The 20,903-nt window shown below is 43.4% G+C and overlaps 1 protein-coding gene across 3 annotated transcripts in view; it reads right to left on the bottom strand.

The window, feature by feature from the left end:
- ELMO2 (engulfment and cell motility 2) overlaps positions 1 to 20,903 on the bottom strand; it is a 310,978-nt gene that overhangs the window by 186,176 nt on the left and 103,899 nt on the right. For all 3 annotated transcript variants that reach the window (XM_078651887.1, XM_078651889.1, XM_078651888.1), the window contains exons 2-3: positions 17,369 to 17,502; positions 13,008 to 13,048 (exon numbers count right to left, since the gene is read on the bottom strand). In XM_078651887.1, coding sequence (XP_078508013.1) covers positions 13,008 to 13,048; positions 17,369 to 17,446 — 119 coding nt within the window. In that variant the 5' untranslated portion in view covers positions 17,447 to 17,502. The remainder of the gene's footprint in view (positions 1 to 13,007; positions 13,049 to 17,368; positions 17,503 to 20,903) is intronic.

Below are 20,903 nucleotides of genomic sequence, written 5' to 3'. Positions count from 1 at the left end.
AAGAAGACGGTCCAGCAGAGGGGCCTGCAGAAGCAAGACCAGAAGTAACTGACGACGCACAGCCCAGTACCAGTCGAGCTGAGGGGTCTGCAGACGTTGGTCCAGGAGTAGTTGATGACGAGCTACCAAGAGTCCAGCCTGCTGAAGGGTTCCCAAAAGTTGGTCCAGAAGTAGCTGATGACGAGCTGACAAGCATATGGCCAGATGAGTGGATACCATTGATTGACCTTACCGAAGACCCCATCAGAACAAGCGAACGAATTTGGAAAGGTAGAGAGTGGAATAGAGAGGCAAAGCAAGGCACAGGCGAAGAACCTCAGACTCTTGAGATTCACGTCAAAACTGAGGAAGGAGAAGGTCAGACAGAGACTGAGCAAATAATTGATACACCTCCCCAAACTCCAGAAGTCGAAAACAAACAGATTAGACCTAGTAAAGAGATTCGAGCGGAAGAAAGTCAAGAGATCGAAGTGCTCGAGCAGGATCAGATAGGGTTAGGAGAAAGTGTTCAGGAAACAGAAACAGAGACATTTGAAAAGCAAAAACAAAATTCTCCTGAACAAGGCCAGATTAGTAACCAGGCAGAAGAAATAGATGCAAGACCTGGAACTAGTGAGATAGGAAGGGAAGAAGAAGCAGAATTGCCACAAACTAATGAAAATAAAAGGGCAAGAGAAGAGAACAAAGTCTCAGTGCCAACTAAAAGACTTAAGAAAAGAAAGCACATTGAGCCTGGATACATAAAGAAATTGAGACTGAGAATAAAAACGGTAGAAGAAAAACGTGCAGAAGAAAGGAGAAGTGCTTGCATAGCAGAACAACCAGAAGACACTTCCAAAAGAAGGAGCGATCGAATAAAGAGACAAAACAAAAAGTACAAGTCTCCTGAATGGACTCTCGTTTTGGAGGAATTTGAAGACCTTGATATAACTGACGAGAGCGACGGAGAACCAGTCGCTGAGTACTCTGCCGAAGAAGACGAGCCACCGTGAATTTGCACAAAGTAAGCTACTGGTGTAAAGACACAAAGAGGGGTCGAGAAACTTCTTCTGAGCCAAAATGTCTGATTCAAACGTGAATGGTAGACCTAGTTGCAGTCGTTGCAAAACATGCTGCAAGGTATGTGTATGTAGTATAGTTATAGTGATATTAGTTTGGATAGGACTAACAGTTTTTATTCCTTTTGCGGTGAGCAAAAATACTAATATTGACCCTACTGAGATTGTAAATACTGAGACTGAAGAACTAACAACACAAAGTGTAGCAAGACATGAGAGAGCACTCAGACAAACAAAACGAGACCTAGAAGCATCAGATGAGGGAGGACTACATTATCATGGAGTAAAGAATAAAACGCATTTAAATTTTTTCGCAAACTTGTTAATACACTATGTAGAGACTATGGAAATTGAAGATTGCTATGTCTGCATGAAGCTACCTACTTCTGTGGCTGAAGGCGTGACATACCATCACCTGCCCCTGACCTATGGAATTTCCTGTAGCATTTTAGCAAGCTTATTTTACAAAAGAGGACCGTTACAGTACTATTACTCAAACAATGACGTGATCTTTTCTGAACTCCCTATACGTGGGAACTTGAATCCTGTACATACTAAAAGTGACGTTACTCGCTACATGGGCGAATACTTTCTGACTATAGGTAATATAGACATAGGTGACGCACACAGAGATAACTTGACCTGTTCTTTGCGTGAGCAGGAAAAGATGTTCCTGAACATGGCAGAGAAGAGGAGAATAAAAATACAAAGAAAGGCAGATGACGAAAGACAGAAAACGCCAAAATGGGCTGAGAACATGGAAGGCACCTCAAATGGTGGGGCGGGTCCTGCTCTGTTGCTGGATTTTGAAAAGAAAGGGAAGCTATGTCTTCACCGCGAGAAGACTAGCTATTATAATAACATTTTCATTGGTTCCAGTGAATGTGAACATAATTACAAGGTAATTGGAGGATGGGGTTTCAAAAATGGGTCTGAGCCTGTGTTTCCTGGAATTTATTATATATGTGGAGACAAGGCTTATTTCAAATTACCGGATCACTGGTATGGAAGCTGCTACTTTGGCATTGTCTTCCCGAAAATATACCATGTGAACAAAGTTGCTGGAAGCAGTGAAAATACTAATGGCTTAGTGCGTAGTAAAAGAGAAAGCGTAGGTGAAATAATGGGTAGTATTTTCAGTGCACTGATACCTGGAGTGGGAGTGGTTCTGAACACTCACAGAATTTGCAAATTGTCCACTATAGTGGATGTGTTGTCTACTGACGCAGCTCATGGATTTCTGCTGGTCAATACCGAACTGGTTGCGATCAGATCAATGGTTTTGCAGAACAGACTTGCTCTTGATACCTTATTAGCAAAAGAGGGCGGAGTCTGCCGGATGTTGAAGGCGCAACATTGTTGCACTTATATTCCGGACAAAAGTGTGCAGCTCAAAAGATATGTGAAAAACATTACTAATTTGGAAAGGGAACTCAAACCACTCGAGGTTGACAGTGCCTGGAAGAGACTGGTAGATGGTCTCTCAAATGTAGGTCATTGGTTTGCTAGCTTAGGTAAAAGCTTATTGTTTAAGGTACTGATGCCAATTGGAATTATAGGTCTTATCCTATTTTTCATATTTGTCTGTTGCAAATGTCGTAAACACACCGGAAAGCATCAAGTGAATGCCAGAGGAGTGAAACGAAGTGTGGATGAGCTTGAATTAGAGGAAATGAATAATCAGATATACAAAAAGGTGAAAAATTCTCACCCTACCAAAAATGAGAAAGAGAAGCTAAATCGCTTGTTGGAAGAGATAGAGTTGTATAAGGTGTGAGAAGTTGGCATCTGGTTCCATTATTTTTGTGATGATAGTAAATATCATCAAAGAGGGGATTGATAGAGCAAGCATCGCATTGCGACTTGCTCGAGTCATGAACCTCGCCCGTGTGTAATCAATTAATAAATTGTACGTCTTACTAATCTTTTATTTTTTATATTCGAACGAGGTAGAGGAAGCTTACGTATGTGTTTTCTAATACAACTAATCCATGTCTCTAAAACATGGCCGCCGCTTGAAAAGTTCTTCTGCGCATGCGTCAGTCACACTCACGTGACCTGGCGTAGTTATAAGTTTTGGTGGGAAAGGGTGCGCATGCGTAATACACAGCTTTCGTGAATAACGTGGTAATGCTCTTGTGAGCGTGTATATGTTGCTAACATTTCAATTGCATAGTATATTTTTATAATGATAAGTTTAAAGTACAAACCCAATGATGTGTTTACATACGTTTATTTCTATGTATTAATTTGTTCTCGCTTACTTTTCATGTACTGCGGGAAATGGGGGTCCGAACCGGTTGGGAGCCATATTGAAGGTCTCTTCTGCGCAGACTCGTGGTGCGCTGAAAGGTGGCTACATTGGACAGTGGAACTCAGCCAGCTGGCAGAGATGGGCAAGATGCTCCTGAGAAAATGACCTGCGACCCAGCAGGACGGAGTCATGTGTACCCACATTGAAACAATTGTTAACAATTCATTGTATTCCACTGGTCTTTCTCATGGGAACCCCAATCTCGCTAGGCGGTACCCAGAGATGTAAAATTAGGCCTCCAAATAGTCTATTCTGATTGGTGTGTTACCCAAAGCCTACCTTAGGACCAATCCAAATTGAGGGATTCTGACACTTTGCAACATTGGGGGGTGGTACACCGTCCCAAAACAGTATAACTACCCTGGGTTCACCTAGGGAAATTGTCCGACTTGTCTGGTTTAGCTGACCTGTCACTGACCCAACGCACTCAATAGGTGACTGAAGATACAGAGTACTGCGGAGCACTCTGTCCGAAATTGACCATAGACTAAGGTTTTACTAAACCTTAAAGTGCTGGCGGAGCACTTGGCTGGGAGTTCGCCGACCCAATCGGGGTCTTGATCGATAGCTGCAGAGAGGGTGGAGCGCAGGCGTTGCTTCCGAACTGCGTGTGCTGGTCCTGTCCTGAGGGTCCTGTCCGAGAGGTCCTGTCCTGATTCCTAATCTGAGGGTTTCCTGTCCTGTCCTGGGTGTCCATTCTGCACCTGCTGTCCATTGAGGGGTATCCTTCCTTGAGGGTTTCCTGTCCTTAACTGACCCGTGGCCAGGGTTTGGTTTCCACACCAGTCTAGGTAAATATTCCTCTGAAAACTCTGAAACTGCACCTTTCTATATTTCTGTCTTTTGCTTTAATAAAGACATACCTTTGCATATGTTAATTCTCCATGCTTTCCGCAACCATTGAATCATAAAGTTATTTACATTTGTTTCGTAACGTGTTCCTATGTTACCCTACCTGATAGAAATTATATTTTGCATTGCAGTTTGTCATTTCCTGATATGGTCTAGAACCTCCTTACTTAAACTGTCTAAAGAACTTTTGCCTTAAAGCATAGCGTGTCTCTCTTCATAGACTCTCCTATAGTTATATAAATGTCCCGAACTCCTGTCTCATTCCCTTGAGATAATTCTAGAATACCAGTCCTAAATCGAAACCTATCCCATTTTAGTGATTCATCTCAAAAGTTCTAATTCCGGATCCTTCATTGAAATATGTCCTGGTTCCATTAGTTTATAAATGGTTGCACTGACTTATTTGCTATTCAGCTATGTACTTTCTGTTATTCTGATTATCGATTGCTTAATTACTGTGAATTTGATGATTTCTGAATTTTACTAAATTAGATAAAGACTTTAAAACTTCCAGTTGTCCGTGGTCATTTTACAAAGGGTATTGAATATTATTTGTTGGGTTTGTATTTTGCTGCCTTTCCTTTTACAGCTAGCTTCCTGATCCATTGTGGTCATAGGTACCCGTGTCGGTGGATGGTAAGTCGGGTACGCTGAAGAATAACGAAAGGAACTCACAAATATCTGATAGCAGATCGTGAGGTCATCTGATCAATGTATATGGTGATTTGAAATATATGGGCCCGAAGCCAGAAGTGGCGAAATTATTGGTCGGGTGACCCGCGCGCTCTATCAGTAAGTTTTCTGTACACTACTGTTTTCCTATTATGTTATTGACTATTATACTGCTCCCATTAGTTCTGTTCAGTCCTGTTGCCCCTACCCCTGTCTCTGTGAAGCGCTCTGATATCTGTAAAGATCTTGTTCGCGCTATATAAAACTTTGAATAAATAAATAAATAAATCTAAACAACGCAATGGGCAACGTTGGCATTCATGATAGCGAAGCGCAACATCGCCCAACTGAGGGGGGCTAGCCAACCGCCCCAGATCGAGAAATGGGCGAGGACTTGGACTGGTGCATGTTTAGGGAGAAGTCGGTCTACATTGCCAGGGGATGCCCCGGGAAATGGAGTATGGTATGGGACACTTGGAACTATTACAGGGGGGACATCTGTGCTCCACCGGACCACCGGAGAGACGCTGAAGCGCAAGAGTCCCCTTGATTCACCAACTGTAATAACTGTGTATCATTTTGAATGTATGGAATGTCGTTGAGGACAATGGAAAGATTTGCTTGAATTACTTGATGTGTATTTGGACGAATTGTTTAATAAAAAGAATTAGTAAAAAAAAAAAAAAGATTGCTGGTAACCAACAATCTCTGCAGTCAGACAGAATTGAAAAGCTCCGGTAAGGCGCCATGTTTTCTCTTGGTTTTAAACTTCACCATCTTACCTGGCTATTGAATTGATGCGGTTTCATGTTGAATCCCCAAAATTAATGCATGAATGTAGGACCTTTATCAAGTGCAATATATACAAAACATGCAATTATTTATGAGTGCAATGGGCCTACCTCTCCGTTTCTTCCAAACAAGATTAATGATCAGATTCATCACAAGGAGACCTCGTTTCAAAATTGAACCAGACGGCTTTCTTTTCAAACTTGACTCAGAGTACAGCAGTTACAAAAATTAAATTGAGAGCCTCCATTTCAGAACTGAACCCAAGGGCCTCCATTTTCTAAACTGAATCAGACAGCTTAAATTTTCACATCTGTACCCTAGAGCATCCATTTCAAACTTAACTGGTGAGCCTCAATTTTCAGCACTGAACCTAAGATCCTCCATTTTCAAACCTGAACCGGAGAACCTCCATTTTTTAAAAATTGATTATCCTCTAAGCAAACAAGAATCAGTTGCTACCTTTTCAGAGAGTTTTTCCATTTTCCAACTTGAACTTCGATGGGCTCTCAGTCACAATCAGTTGATGGTGATTAATTAAGCAAACACTTACTGTACTATTATACAAGTTAACCTTCAGTCTTTAACACAACATCAGTGCAAAAGGAAAAATGTAGCACAAAAAATAGAAATAAAGTCAAGCCACTTTTAAGAACCCTCCACCAGCTTCTGTCTCCTGTCCCGGATCATAGCAGTTTCTCTCAGAAGTGTGAATTATTTAATCCTTCAAAAGGTCAATTCTTAAATGCCAGCTGTTTCTATGACATATGCTACATGCCATGAGCGATAAGGGGGAGCTGGGAAATTCAGTTACCAGAGTTGCAATCCTTGTTCCAGGACCAGTAAGGGCGACGTTTCTTTTTTACTTTTTTAAAATTTATTTTTTTAAAGAAAAATGAATATGGTTGAATGCTTAAAAGATTTACGATAAACTGGAGTCTCATTTTTTTAATTCTTGTTCACCTGCACTATCTGTTTAGAAGAACCTGTGTGTGCAATGTTTATTTGGCAATCTGTAACTATCAGTTTCTAAACATAAACCAGGTCAAAAAGTATTATATTATTGTACTTTTTAGCTAGGACTGATATTCTCTATAGTTCCTTTCCTAGTCAACAAGGTTCTATGGCTGGGTCGTTGTTGTGATTGGTGGGTTTTCTGCACAATTTAATCTTAGAGAGAGAGAAAAAAACACAGGGTTAAGACTCACATTTGGAAGTGCTGACTTGCAGTAGAAACAGAGAAGCCTACTTCTAGAATACTAGAAAGCTCCCAACAGTGGAAGACCCTGCCGTTTGAGGTTCTGAAGTGACATCTCAACTAAAGGCTCAGTACGAACCAATTCTAGCAAAGACTTTGGCTGGTCCAAACTCAACTCTGCAGATTGTACATTGCATTCTAGAGAACCTGCTTCAGACAACTAAGACTCAGCAATATAAACACTCCTAGACAGCTCAAAAGTAGTTCCTGTGCAATACCTGCCAAATGACATAAATTTCACGCATGTGTCTGCAGCTTAATCGATCAGTGAGTCAATGACTCATTCATGAGCAGTCCAGGAAAATCTCATGGGTCTCACTAACCTCCTACAAGATAATCCTTCACTTTTAATTCCAGATGCACAGTGTGGGACTTGGCCCTTTCCCCAGAAATTTTTTGCTTTTTACCCCTTTAAATTTAGAATGCCCCTATTGAAACAACAGTGTGTAGGCCTTGTATAGTGGAGAAAGGCTTGTGTAGTGTAAAACTAGTGTTAAAGTACAGGTACTTCCTACCCCTAACATGGCCGCCACTGACCTCTGCTGCTGCAGCGTGGTCTACATTGGGCATTCTAGTAGTCAGGAGCTGGCTAGAACCCTCAAACAATGTATCAATACTAGCCTGCCAGCCTGCCCATAGCCAGAATGGTGGAACCTACTAGAACCACCTGGAACCTTCTGGAACAGGTGAGGTGACACCAACTGCCACTACCAACTGTCAACTGGCACTATAAAAGGAGAGGGAGTGAAACTTTCCTGTCAGAGACTGAGGGGAAGACCTGGGGAAGAACCTACGCAGGAGGATAGGCAGTGAGGGTCAGGACAGGGACTTATGATACTGGAAGAGACAGGGCCTAGGAGTTGCCTTTCAAGTGTTGAGGTATCCTGTAACCCCCCCTCTGACCTAGCCCCGCGGCAGGGAACCCCCAGGGACCACTTGAGGGGATTGGCTGAGGAGATCTAACACCAGCCACCAACTTAACCCCCTTCAAGGAAACAAGAAACCAACTGAAACTTACAAGGGCGCAAGAAACATAAAGCGCTAAGAAGAAACCAGGCGCAAGGAACATAAAGCGCCAAGAAGAGACTGAATCACCACAGGACATTAGAAGAACCACCCAGGTATTAGCGCTGTGTTGCTCCCTGTGCCCCCTGACACCCCTGGGATCCCTTATTCTGGTTTGCCACTGTTGTGTGACCTGTCCTGTGGAACCTGCTGAGAAGCGCTGTCCTTTTTCAACAGAGCGCTACAAATAGAGACAGTGGCCGTGAAGCGCTAAATCCAGCTCACTGCACTAAGCGCTATTGCTGAATCTGCCCAGCGCTGTAAACTGCCGGAAAGGCTGTGCCCTGAGGAGCGCTACATCCCTCGGGTGCCAAGAATTGCTGTGGCCTTTCTAGCACCGTAATTGTCAAGCACTGAAGCCTCTGCGCGTTGTGCCCCCTGAGAAGCGCTGGAAGGTTGCCTCAAGCGCTCACCTGCTGGATCTTGTGTCGCGCTGGGGTCGAAGAATCTGTGTGGAGCGCTGTGCCCCCGTCGCTGTTCAGCGCTGCCACCCCTGTCGCCTGCTGAGGTGCTGTGTCCCCGGAGCGCTGCTGTGACTTCGTGGCGCTCTTTGAGGAGATCGCCGGCGTTGCCCTGAGGCCCCAACTTCGCCTGTCAATCGCCCGGCGGGCCCCGGTGCCAGGAGGGGCAGCCGCCGTGTTGCTGTGGGCCACGCCCGACCTGAAGGTGAGGAGGCCGCCGGGAATTCTCGTCAGGCCACGCTAGGCCTGGGGAGGCCGGGACACTCACCCCATGTGACGGGGGTGCCCCGACTGCGTCATCAGCCGCGCAGCCATTGGCTGCCAGTGTCACGCCCCCAGGAGCCGCGTGCTGATTGGTTCCCGGGTCGTGGAGGCTGCGGAAGGCCCGGGAACAGCCGGTCATCCCCGAGGAGGGTTCTGAGAGAGTCAGAGCTCCCCCTACGAGCCGGTGCAGGCCCCGGATGGGCCAAGAGTGAAACTCAGAGGCAGCGAGGGCCCCACCTGCCAGCATAATCCCGGTGGAGGCCCAAAGAACGAAGGTAAACCCCCGGGGAGGGGGCGGAAGGCCGGAAAAGGCCCCGAGTTCGCCCATCCCCTGGGGAACACTGTTGTTAAACCCCATGGGCCCCTGTCGTGCCCACGAGGCTTCCCGAATTGGGCAGTAGCCCTCCATTGACCCTCTATCTGGGGAGTTGTTCTGTTTAGACTACCAACCTAAGAGTTGAGAAAGGAGTGCTGCGGGAAGGAATGATTTACCCACACTGTTTGTGGGGAGATGTTGTCTGGCCCTTTACACCAGTGTCCCACCTATGTTTAAGGAAAGGTTGAAGGAATACTAGGGGAGTAGAGGTGCATAGAGTTATATAAGGAGGTGTCCATTACTGCCTAATGTTATGATTCGCCTAATGAATGAGTTACTGACCTGTTGATGAAAGTCCACGGAGGTGCTCACCTGTGCCTGAGGCATCGTTATTTAGTGCTTAATGCCGGTTTATGGCTGAGCAAGGCAGCGTTTATTCTCTCATAAAATGTTGTGCCTTCTTATGGGATACTTACTTGATGAAAAGCCCCAACTTCTGCCTAGAGAACTGTTTATTTCTAGCTAAATGCCAGCAAATGTAGGCCCTTTTCGCATAGTGTATTTGTAGCTTAATGAAATGCTTTGTATTTAAAAGAAATGTGCATAATACACTTATGAAATGTTCACAACAGGAAATTTAATATTCTACCTTTAATGAAATAGGGTGGCTCCTGTTCAATGTTACACCCCCTGAGTGCCTATAGGCGGTTAGGTGTAGTTCTACATGAAACATGCCTAAATGATTCTCATGAATTTCTTGCAGAGGTGGGCTCTATGGAATGTTGATTCTCACCTGCAAACCAGAGTATACCTAATGAAATAGGGAAGTTGTTGAATGTCAACGAAAGCTCAATATTTTGTTCCAGAGGAAGGGTTACTCCTATTCCCTGAAATGTTTATTCCTGGCTAAGGAAACGTTTTACCTACGCTTAGGGGATGGTGCTTCCTGCCTGAGTGTTAATGGCCTGTTTAGTCAGGGGGGTGGTGAGATGTTAGTTCGTACCTAGTAGGATGGTTATTCTACCCTAGTTAGGGGTCTGCTAATGCCCTCTTAGATGATAATTTAATCTGTAGGGTAAAGAGGTTACTGCTAAGAAAATGCTTGGCCTCTAATGAAATGTGTTGATGCATAATATGGCGAAATGCATATTGATTGAAAGGTTGATGCATAACTAATGAAAAGTTTTCCTTCAACTGTTAACCTGCTCAATGCTTATTCCTACTAGGAGTGATTCCTGAAATGGTTATACCTACCCACGAGGTTGTTTATTCCTAATGACATGTTTACTTCCACATAGTGCTATATTTATTAGAAGCCTACAGTGATTCATTTACATGTTGCTGTTCTGAGACACTCAGCTTTGCTTGGGGAGTAATAAGATGACCTATCATTTTGGTTGTCTCCTTAATGTTTCTGATGCAGGTGCTGACCAAAGGCAAGGCATAGGTCAGGCCTGTGTTTTACTGAAAATGTATTTATCCAATATTTAATATTTATGGAATATCTAATATTTATGCAACTGAAGTTTAATGCCAAGTGTTGACACACAGGTGTCTGGAAAGAGAGCTATGAAGCTAATTTTATGATGAATTTCTAATACCCTGATCCTGCTCTATCTTAATAAAGTTGACTTGAGTTTTTACACAAGCTCACTGGAGTGGTGTCACTAATTGCGTGCCCATGTTTCTGTCTCAGTGGTTGCGTGTGCTGTATGGTCGCTTTACACAAAAGCTTTCGGATGCCTACCCGCTCGTGCCATGCTACCCTCGGGGAGCTGGTGACCCCAGTTCCAACACACAGCAACAGGGAGTCATTCATCTCTGAACAATCCCAATACAACTCTGAACTATAACCTTAAAATAAACCCTACAACACTTTCGACCAGAAAATATTCCCAGAAGGGTTTTGGAAGAACTGTACCTCCCAAACAATGCCAAAAAGGTTTACCAAACATTTCTCACAATCGCTAGTAGGAGATTGCGGCAGGCCATTACTAATGAAATATGTAAAGTAACAAATCTGTACAGGGAAAGGACATCATTGGCAAACAATACATTTCTCCTCAAACACATGATCTACGAAATATAGTAAAACTTCAATAAAACATAGTACTTCATTTCTACGTACATAGAATGTGACCAAGCACAGGCAATTGCACTGCGAACCTGCCTGGACTCCGAACTTTTACATATCAATCCCTTCAATTATTTTACACATAACAAAAAGGTAACTCAAGATTTATTGAACCAAGGAATCATCGAACACTTTATTACACAAGAAATTATATATTTTTAAGTGTTAGTTACTAAGGAAAAATGGATACTAAGTTTACCACGAAACCAGATGTGCGTCGACATTTGCAAAGAAAAGGATTCCTAATAACATTTGTATACCAAATAGTGTGTACGTAATGAAAATGGGGACTATGCGATATATAACAAAGTCCCAATTTTCATATAAAAGTCTAAATGCAAAGAACTCTGTGACACAGTCTTTGTGTTACTTTGAGAGAAATATATGAAGGTTGCAAGGAAAACAAAATTGTGCATACCTAATTTAATCTCAATATGAATGCAGAAACAATGATTTGTCTTGGATGAGCAGCAGAGGAGAGGGTAAATACGTTTACATGTTACTCTAATTTGGGAATTAAAAGCACCAAGAAGTGATCAAAAGCAAAGCATCTACTTGACAACAGGAACACTGAGCATCTAATTATTATGATTAGTCGTATTCACCCAAACTCACGGATCACAATTTACCATAAATTGCCGAAGGGCAAGGCTACAGCCAGCATTAACCATAGGCAAAATGCCTCAACTACAGTTCGGGCAATTGGCACATTCTCCAAAAATATTTAAGATTGGTTGAGGAGGAGCACAAAGATACCCTTTTTAGCAAAATCTGCATTACAAAGCATAGACTAGATGACAAACAGACACTGGAGCACAAGAATAGCCTATACTCAGACTAAGGGCCCTAGTTAGGGTTTGGAGGACAGGATGTTCTGTCACACATGTGGTGGGTATCCGTCTGCTTTATTACAATGCCACAGACTTTAACACACTTATAATAGCGCCGAGGGAACAACCGCCACATTTGTGATGGAGTATCCTGCCCACCAACGTCTAAATAAAGCCCTAAGACTCGCTTTACCTACGGCACCTGGACATGCCAATGAAAGTGCACTTGATACAGTATCTTCAAAACTTTGATATGGTTTGCTTTATATTAACTCATGTGCAACAAATCTTGTTTTCACCTATTTCTTACTTAGTCAATGAGTCTATTTGTGTAAGGTTAATAGATGGTCCTTAATCAATGGGAATACCATGCTCCAGTAATGGCCTCTTATTTAACAATCACATTAATTCTGCGAGCTGCAATCCTGAGTTCTCAAATTGCACCAATTTAAGTGCAAGATTGCAAAGGTTCGTTGATGGAAATTCTAAACCCCAGACACTTAAATTAAAGTACACTATAATGATGTACATCAGCACTGTAGTCACTTCATAAACTGCAACTCCATTTGCACAGATTACTTAATCCTCTTTCTAATTCGCACAATAGTGTTAGGTAACTAGATACCATCTCATCATCAGGGACACCATATTCCAGATCTGGGCTTGGTTTTAGCAAGCCAATGCATTCTGGGAGCTACAGTCCAGAGTTACATCCATTGAACCAATAAGAGTAAAGTCCAAGATTGCAATAGTTTGTAGAAAGAAAAACTCTACTGTCCCTAGTGACATGGAATCAGCCTTGCATTACCTCCAAAGCCAACACCTGGTGAATAAAACTTTAATTATCACATAAACAGTGATTTCTTCAATAGGCTTTAGATCGTGGCTTGATGTTTATTAGTTCTACATGCACCATTTTGATCTTGAAACGACTGCTAAGCTATACTTATAAAAGGTATGATGCATATATGAAAAATATACCAGAGCTACTCACCCATCACACACCTCCTTAATTACAGATGCAAGAGGTCGCTTCTACAAAGGAAAATACAAAAGTAAATTGTTAGTAAAAAAATCACTAGGACTTTCTTTTAAAAAGAGGGCTGCGTGGATAGCAATCAACCCCCAAAGAAGACCTAAAATCCAAATTCATCCTCTGTGGTACTGGTTTGTACTGGGCTTCACTCAACTGCGATTTAACGCAATCAATAGAAGACAATTAATTGTTGGAGCCCCTTGAAATATAACCACAATAATATTCTATGTTTAAATATGTTCACAGCAACTGGAGAGACTAAGGGTGTTGGTGAACATGGTCCTTCTGCACCCCTCGCAACATCTGGTCTAGGACTGAAAGGCAATCATAAAGTAAGCTAATTAACAATATCAATAACAGTTACATTTATTACACTGTAATACATGTTTGCTCTAGTTCTGTAGAAGTTCTGATGGTGCCACAGTAAAAATCTAGCTGCGTTCCTTAACAAAAAAAGAGAAGACCGCGGTAGGCACACACGTGCAATAAAGACTGAATCCCCCTAGTGTATAATGAGTGTGGGACTGTAACGTTCTCGATGAGTGGTCCTCGAGTGTGTTAATGTAATCTTCTCGATGAGATGTCCTCTAGTGTGGGACTGTAACATTCTCGATGAGTGGTCTTTGAATGTAGAAATGTAACATTCTCGATGAGCTGTCTAGGCTAAACCGAGATCTAAACTTCTGGTTCCTCCTCCCATTGTCCAGCCGTATTTAAAATCATATCCCTATCCTTTCTTCTTTACTAGTGCAAAATATACCCATTTAAGATCCCACATAGCTTTTGTGTGTATTTCTGTCACTACTTAGGAATTCGCTTTGAAATGGAAAAGCACTAACAGTAGCAATGGGCAAGTGCTACAAATCACCATTTGACAGGTACATTCAGGATGAGGAGTTCCAATCATATTATTGAGCAGCACATTTAATGTTGGACAATGACTGGGCAAATCACGTAATCTGCCCGTGCCTAAGAAAATTAATGTGCCTGTCTGTAATGCAACTGGTGCTCATGTAAAGAGCTCAGATACCTTCTGGTCGAGCTCGCGCTATATAAACCCCATCCCCTCCTCCGCCCCCCTCCCCCCCCAAAAAAAAGCACCGCCACTGAAAAACCAGCATTATGATCCATTCCCATCTCCAGGAGCTTCCCTGTACACACACTCAATCTCAATTGAAGCTTGTAGTCTTCTCCTTAACTGTGTCCTGCCATCCCACATTTTACTGTCCACTGGATCACCAATGGCCATGGTAAGTGGAAATTTAAACTCTGAAAGAATAGTTGTTTTGCACCTTTAAATTGGTGTCTTAGTGGTTGGTAACCCCAGTCTAGCTGTGGGTTGTAATCACTTAGAAGATTCCTGTCCATCTGGGCTATAACCTAATGAATTCTCCCCTCCGTATACCAAGGTCCATGACAAGGCAGGAAAAATACTACATATTGTAGCAGACCACTTACAAATGTTGCATTCTGTCTACCAAGTTTGGTCATTGGGAAACACAGCATTTGTATAAGAACAGAGACTCAAATGTTTTCAGACAATAGCCACAAACTCATGGTCCCCTCTCCTTAGGGCCGGCATGTATATAGGCCATAATCTAATTACAAGAACACACCAAAATTAAACCAATCAATGTCTGTATTTAAGGATAAATCCATAGGTTCTTTACATTTTATGGTGTCGAAATGACATTAACAGGCTGTCAAGGTTCATGAACATATAATTTGTTCCAACGGCACAAGTGATTCATGGTATTTGCCTTTTCTTCCCTTCGCTTTTCATTGATTATTACTGAAAGGTTTGAGTATCGTTATTCAGTTAACCTAGAATCAATTCTGTACGCGACAGAACAAATATTTTCCACATTCTCATACCCCCAGGATCTGAGAGGCACTGGGTCACCCCACTATACTTGATATCTAATCTAATTACAAACATGACATCTTACCAATTAACCCCTAAACGTTGTTTGGTGTTGTATCTTGTTCGAGAAATGTCTAAAAACCCTATGGTTTGTTTCGTAGCCAGCATTTAACTGCCATACATTTTCCTTATTTAAATAAACTTTTCATTTTAAAAGTGATAGGTCCAACACGACATTCAGTTTACTGTGCGTCGTTTCTGTTTCCGAGCTTGAGCTAATCAGGTGATATGAGGTTGCCCGCCACCCTGCTAGGAGCCGATAGCAAGAAACCGGTCCTAGGATGCTTGATTCCGGTCCAGGGAAGACATGGCTTGGCAGTTCGGTCTGGACTGTTCCCATGAGGCACAGGATCAAGACTGATTTGCATATGGCCATGTCTGAAATGGGTGGCTTGGTGAGCAAAATAACGATGGATTAAACCCAGATCTGTGACTGGGGGTGAATGTCTTGCCACTGTGCAACATTCCGTCCATCATCTTGTGTGTTCTGCTGTTCACTCTATGTGGGAAGGGTATGCCCAGACGTGGGTCCCGTGCTCACTAAGCCACTGGAGTCAAGCTATCCTGGCTGAAGACGGCTGATAAACAGAAACCGATCCTAGGATGCTTGATTCCGGTCCAGGGAAGACATGGTTTGGCAGTTCGGTCTGGACTGTTCCCATGAGGCACAGGGTCAAGACTGATTTGCACATGGCCATGTCTGAACTGGGGTGGCTTGGTGAGCAAAATAACGATGGATTAAACCCAGATCTGTGACTGGGGGTGAATGTTTTGCCATTGTGCAACATTTTGTCCATCATCTTGTATGTTTCCCTGCTAGGACTGAGCCTAAATCCGACAGTCATCATCAGGAACTATAAATCCCTCCAAAAGTGATCTAACTCCATAGAAAGTGGCCTGACAACACAATCATTGTCCCTTCACACAAGAACAGCCATTTCCCTAAAGGTGCTCTCCTGTCAGCACCCTACAAGTGTTGCCTTTCAGTCCACAGTCAGTCCATGCATACGGTCTGCTGCACCGCACTCCTTAAGGGAAACACATGCATGCATACGCAGAAGCAGATACACACACACACACACACACACACACACACACACAGAACCTAGTCTCCAATATGCGATCATTCCTGTAAGAAAGAGGTCCCTAAAATAGCCTTTGACTTACTTTCTACATGCTCTCCTGCAACCCTCGATATAAGAGCCATACATTTCTTAGTTGGTAATCTATTTTATTTTATTGCCCCAAATTTGCTTTGTACTGGCCACCCAACACCGACACTACCCTCTTACCTACTCCATAAAATACAAAGTGGAGTGACACGAGGAGACCACTCAAATGTGGAATGCAAGGCAGCTCCACAGTACACCTTAAAAAATCCTAAGTACCCACAACTCAGACACTGGTCTTTCACTACAGCTCCTAGGAGCACACAGTTCCTAGTAGCACACAGCTCCTAGGAACACACAGCTCCAAGTCCAAGGAACACACAGCTCCAAGTCCAAGGAACACACAGCTCCTAGGAACACACAGCTCCTAGGAACACACAGCTCCTAGGAACACACAGCTCCTAGGAACACACAGCTCCTAGGAACACACAGCTCCTAGGAACACACAGCTCCTAGGAACAAGAAGATTATTTGTTAATCATTAAAAGACATGCAGCTAACACTCTTCTATACTTTCCAACATTCCATGGGGAAAATGAAAAAGGATTTCGGGAGCAGTGGTTTGGTTGGTATAATCATGACAGCACTGAAAATGAAGTCCCACGACCTATGGTTTAAAGATAACATCACTGGAAGTACACGTAACTGCTTTGGAGACCCAATTATATGGCTTCTGACTGAAATAGCGTTATGAGAAATAAATGTCAAGACTTAAATGAATGGCCTTTAAGCACTGTGGCCAATTTTAACCTCTCTACCACAACTCTTCCTCAACAAACAAGTCTGTGCATCTGTGCAGGGCAGAGATGACAGTCAGTAACACCAGCAGCAGCTGTATGGCGTGCATTTCAGAGACTGACTTGTTCGCAATTCGCTTATGGCTGATATAGCCTGGTTTCATCTCTTCACAGATTCCATCGTCAGCCTTTTCTAAGAGACTAGGATGACCCTGAGAAATATGTAACAAGCACTTCTGGCATTAAAGTAGCAGCCTAGCGCCTAAATCGGTACAGTGACAAGTAATCTCTCCCCATCCAGCACCAGAACGGAGCCAAAAGACCCTATGCCCAAAGGGAACTTAAAGACCTTATGTCCAACAACAGAGAGGAACTGAAAAACCCTATGTCCACCACCAGAGGTAAGTTGAAAGACCTTATATCCAATACTAGGGGAGAGCTAAAAAGACCCTATGTCCACATTGGTCCTAAATTTAAGTGACTTCGCACCTGATCAATTTCAATCAGTTGGGCATTGGCTCCTGGCCACTCAACAGCAACCTTCACGATGTCCAGGGGCGGCGGCATCTTCAGAGGCAGGGCCCTCCTGCAGTAGCGTTCTTCTTACACAGTCTCAGATGCACCTACAACAGATGTAGAGGAGATGTTATGCAGAGTAAGAAAGGTAGCAAAGCATCAGGCAGAGAGTTGGGTCCAAACCACTACATTACAATATCCTGCTGTTGCTGCAGGAGCATTGTCGGGGGACATTACAAACAATACAAACGCTGAAGAAAGTGGTTTAGTGCAAAATTAAACTTGAGACCTTTTATAAGTTATCAATTTCTCCAGTACTAAATGAGATCTCAAATCTTACTTAATCTTTACAGAATGCTGAAATACATTACTGCCTGTAATCACTAGAATGATCTCATGTCGTGGGATGAGATGTGGTCTAGCGTGCAAGTCCAACACTGCGGATCACAAACACTACACATTTTCTGTACTTCACCATAAGAGGAGAATCTGAGGAAATTTCTTCATATAAATGTACTTTTGTTCTGTTGTGTGCTGAAATCAAGAACTCCTAAAAGCACGACAAACACTGGTACTCAATGCTATACAACTGATTGCACATTTAGAAATAAAGGAACATACTGAAATTAAGAAAGTGTGTGGAAGGGTTAGGAGCATCAAGGGTGCATAGTAATAATAAAAGCACTATATACTTTTGTGACCCGATTAATGGCTCTTAATTTACCACTGCTGAAATAACTGGGGGAAACGGCCACTACAACGAAGCAGTTTCCACGAAATCCTTAACCACGCATGCAGTACAACGCATGCGTGGTTACCACTAAAGCCTTTACCACGCATACCTTTACTACGAGATTTGTAGTAAAGGCATATGTGGTAAAGGTAAAATGTAAAAAAAGGGGCGCTGGGGGGGGGTCTCCCCCCCAAAAAAAACTCACCAGAAGTCACGTCGGGATATGAAGATAATCAGCGTCGTTTAAGAGAAATCGGAAAAAAAATTCCGTTTCCTCTTAACGACGTATGACGTCACCACGCAAGTACTCGAGGTAAAGGTTATGCGTGGAAAACGAGTTCCGTTGTAACGCATGCGTGGTAAAGGCATGCGTTGCAACGGAATTCGTTGTAACGTCATATATTCATAACTGGAGGCCTAGTTGGCATCCCTCAAATTAGAATCTGTTCAACCATCTCTTGATAGCTCTTACCTGACGGAGACATCTTACGAGTTGGAACAAGGATCTCAAAAGCGATAAATTACCTGGGCTTGGGAAGAGAGTATATGGGCTAGAGTATCTCTGAAGAGCAGTGTACCAAAAGGGAAATCCTAAAGGATTCAGAAGGCTAGAAGGTGATGGAGAGACACATTATTTTTAAATTATACTATATTCTCAAGAAAACATCACTACATAAAAAAAGGTCTTGGAGCACTGTTGCACTTGGCAACGTGCATAAAAGGGTACCCCCACCTCCGCAAGAACACCTGATTTGGATGAAGGGGAGGGAGAGGGTTGCAGGATCGTCTTTCACTTTCCATTTACCTTGAAAATCATAATGTTTCCCTTAACTGGAAACTCCAGCTTTCAAAAGCAGTGCAGTACACCTGGATTTACAACCCAGGGCACCAGTCAAGCATTGTCTGAACTCACAGGATGGAGGTCCCAGAAAAATCAGTCATCTTAAGTTCAGTTGATTGAAAATAGCTGACTGTTGAAGCTTTGGAGGCCTCAACATTGCGGTTTCTGACAGTGAGCTATTTTCAATGGACAGCATTTAAGATGGCTCTTTGAGACACCAGACTGTTGAAGCTTTGGAGGTCTCAACATTGCATTTTCTGACAGTCTGGTGTGTCAAAGAAATACACAGCCCATTGGTCCAGCAAAATCGACTGGGATGCAGCCCTCTGCACCATGGGGGTGCAGTGGCCTATGTTGCAACCATGCTGAGAAAACGGAGTACTACCACGGTTAAATCACAAGCCACTAATAGCCCTGTCTATGACCGGGAGAGGGAAGGAGAGAGAGGAGGGAGGGAAGGAAGGAGAGAAGAGAAGAGAGCGAGAGAGAGAGGGAGGGAAGGAAGGAGAGAAGAGAGAGAGAGAGAGAGAGAGAGAGAGAGAGAGAGAAGGAGGGAAGGAAGGAGAGTAGGGAGAGAGAGAGGGGGGAAGGAAGGAGAGAAGGGAGAGAGAGGGGGGAAGGAAGAGACAAGAGAGACAGGAGGGAGGGAAGGAAGGAAGGAGAGAAGAGAGAGGAGGGAGGGAAGGAAGGAGAGGAGGGAGGGAAGGAAGGAGAGAAGAGAGGGAGGAGGGAGAAAAGGAAGGAGAGAAGAGAGGGAGGAGGGAGAAAAGGAAGGAGAGAAGAGAGAGAGAAGAGAGAGAGAGGGAGGGAGGGAAGGAAGGAGAGAAGGGAGAGAGAGAGGGGGGAAGGAAGGAGAGAAGGGAGAGAGGGGGGGGAGGAAGGAGAGAAGGGAGAGAGAGGGGGAAAGGAAGGAGAGAAGAGAGACAGGAGGGAGGGAAGGAAGGAATGAGAGAAGAGGGAGGGAGGGAAGGAAGGAGAGAAGAGAGGGAGGAGGGAGAGAAGGAAGGAGAGAAGGATGGAGAGAAGCAAGGAGAGGAGAGGAGAGAGCATCAATGTGAGTCTAGCATCCAACATCAGAACTGACAGTAATCCTATTATCAGCTCGGAACAATTCAGAAGTGCAACCGAGAGCAGAAATACATTTGATAAAACATTGAAATCAATCACAGACATAGTTCTTAAACAAAACAGGAGCAGCAGTAAAGCTGTCCTTCGACCCCTTGCCTCAATGTAAACCTCTCTGAGGGGTCATGACAAGGACAAGAGAGTAGAAAGTACAGACTGTAAACATGACTCCTCAACTGAAATTTACTTTATGTCCTTGCCACTGCCTTTATTGAACCCCATGAACAGGCAGTCACAGGGGCAAAGTCGTAGGTACCAATGGGCAAGCCATTAGCAGCAGATTATATAATCCCATAATTCAAGAAAATTGACATATATGGGAAAGTACGCGAACCACTAAGTCTTTCTAACAGGATTAGCTTATTGTGTAAATCCCTTCAATTGGGCCATTTGCTTGAATGGGGCAGGTGTTGGTTATCCCACAGGGTATTTCAAATTGATGATACAAGGGGCAAGATGTAATCTCATTTCACCACTCTCCGATCAGATTGTCTGTCCTCTCTGGTTTTTACTTTAAGATTTATATCCATCTCAAGTCCTTCATTCTGTAGTCCCTTTACAGAGGTATATATGTCTGGGCAATCGTGGTAAGCTATTCGACTCAACTGCACCAGCACATGACTAAAGGAGACCACAGTTATTTCATGTGTCGTATTTGCCGTCCTGCTTATCCTGCCAAATTATACGTTGACAAAACAAAAGTGAAGAAGACTTTCTCAGAGATCACTCCACAGCCCCTCTTGTTTTTGGGTTTCTCTCAGTAATGCTGGAAGGCCCAAGTGGCAGAGTTCTGTATACAGGCACACTCA

The sequence above is a fragment of the Lissotriton helveticus genome, chromosome 7, assembly GCF_964261635.1.
Source record: "Lissotriton helveticus chromosome 7, aLisHel1.1, whole genome shotgun sequence".
NCBI lineage: Eukaryota > Metazoa > Chordata > Amphibia > Caudata > Salamandridae > Lissotriton > Lissotriton helveticus.
The sequence above is the reverse complement of the archived record's forward strand: the minus strand, read 5'-3'. Positions and strand labels throughout refer to the sequence as shown.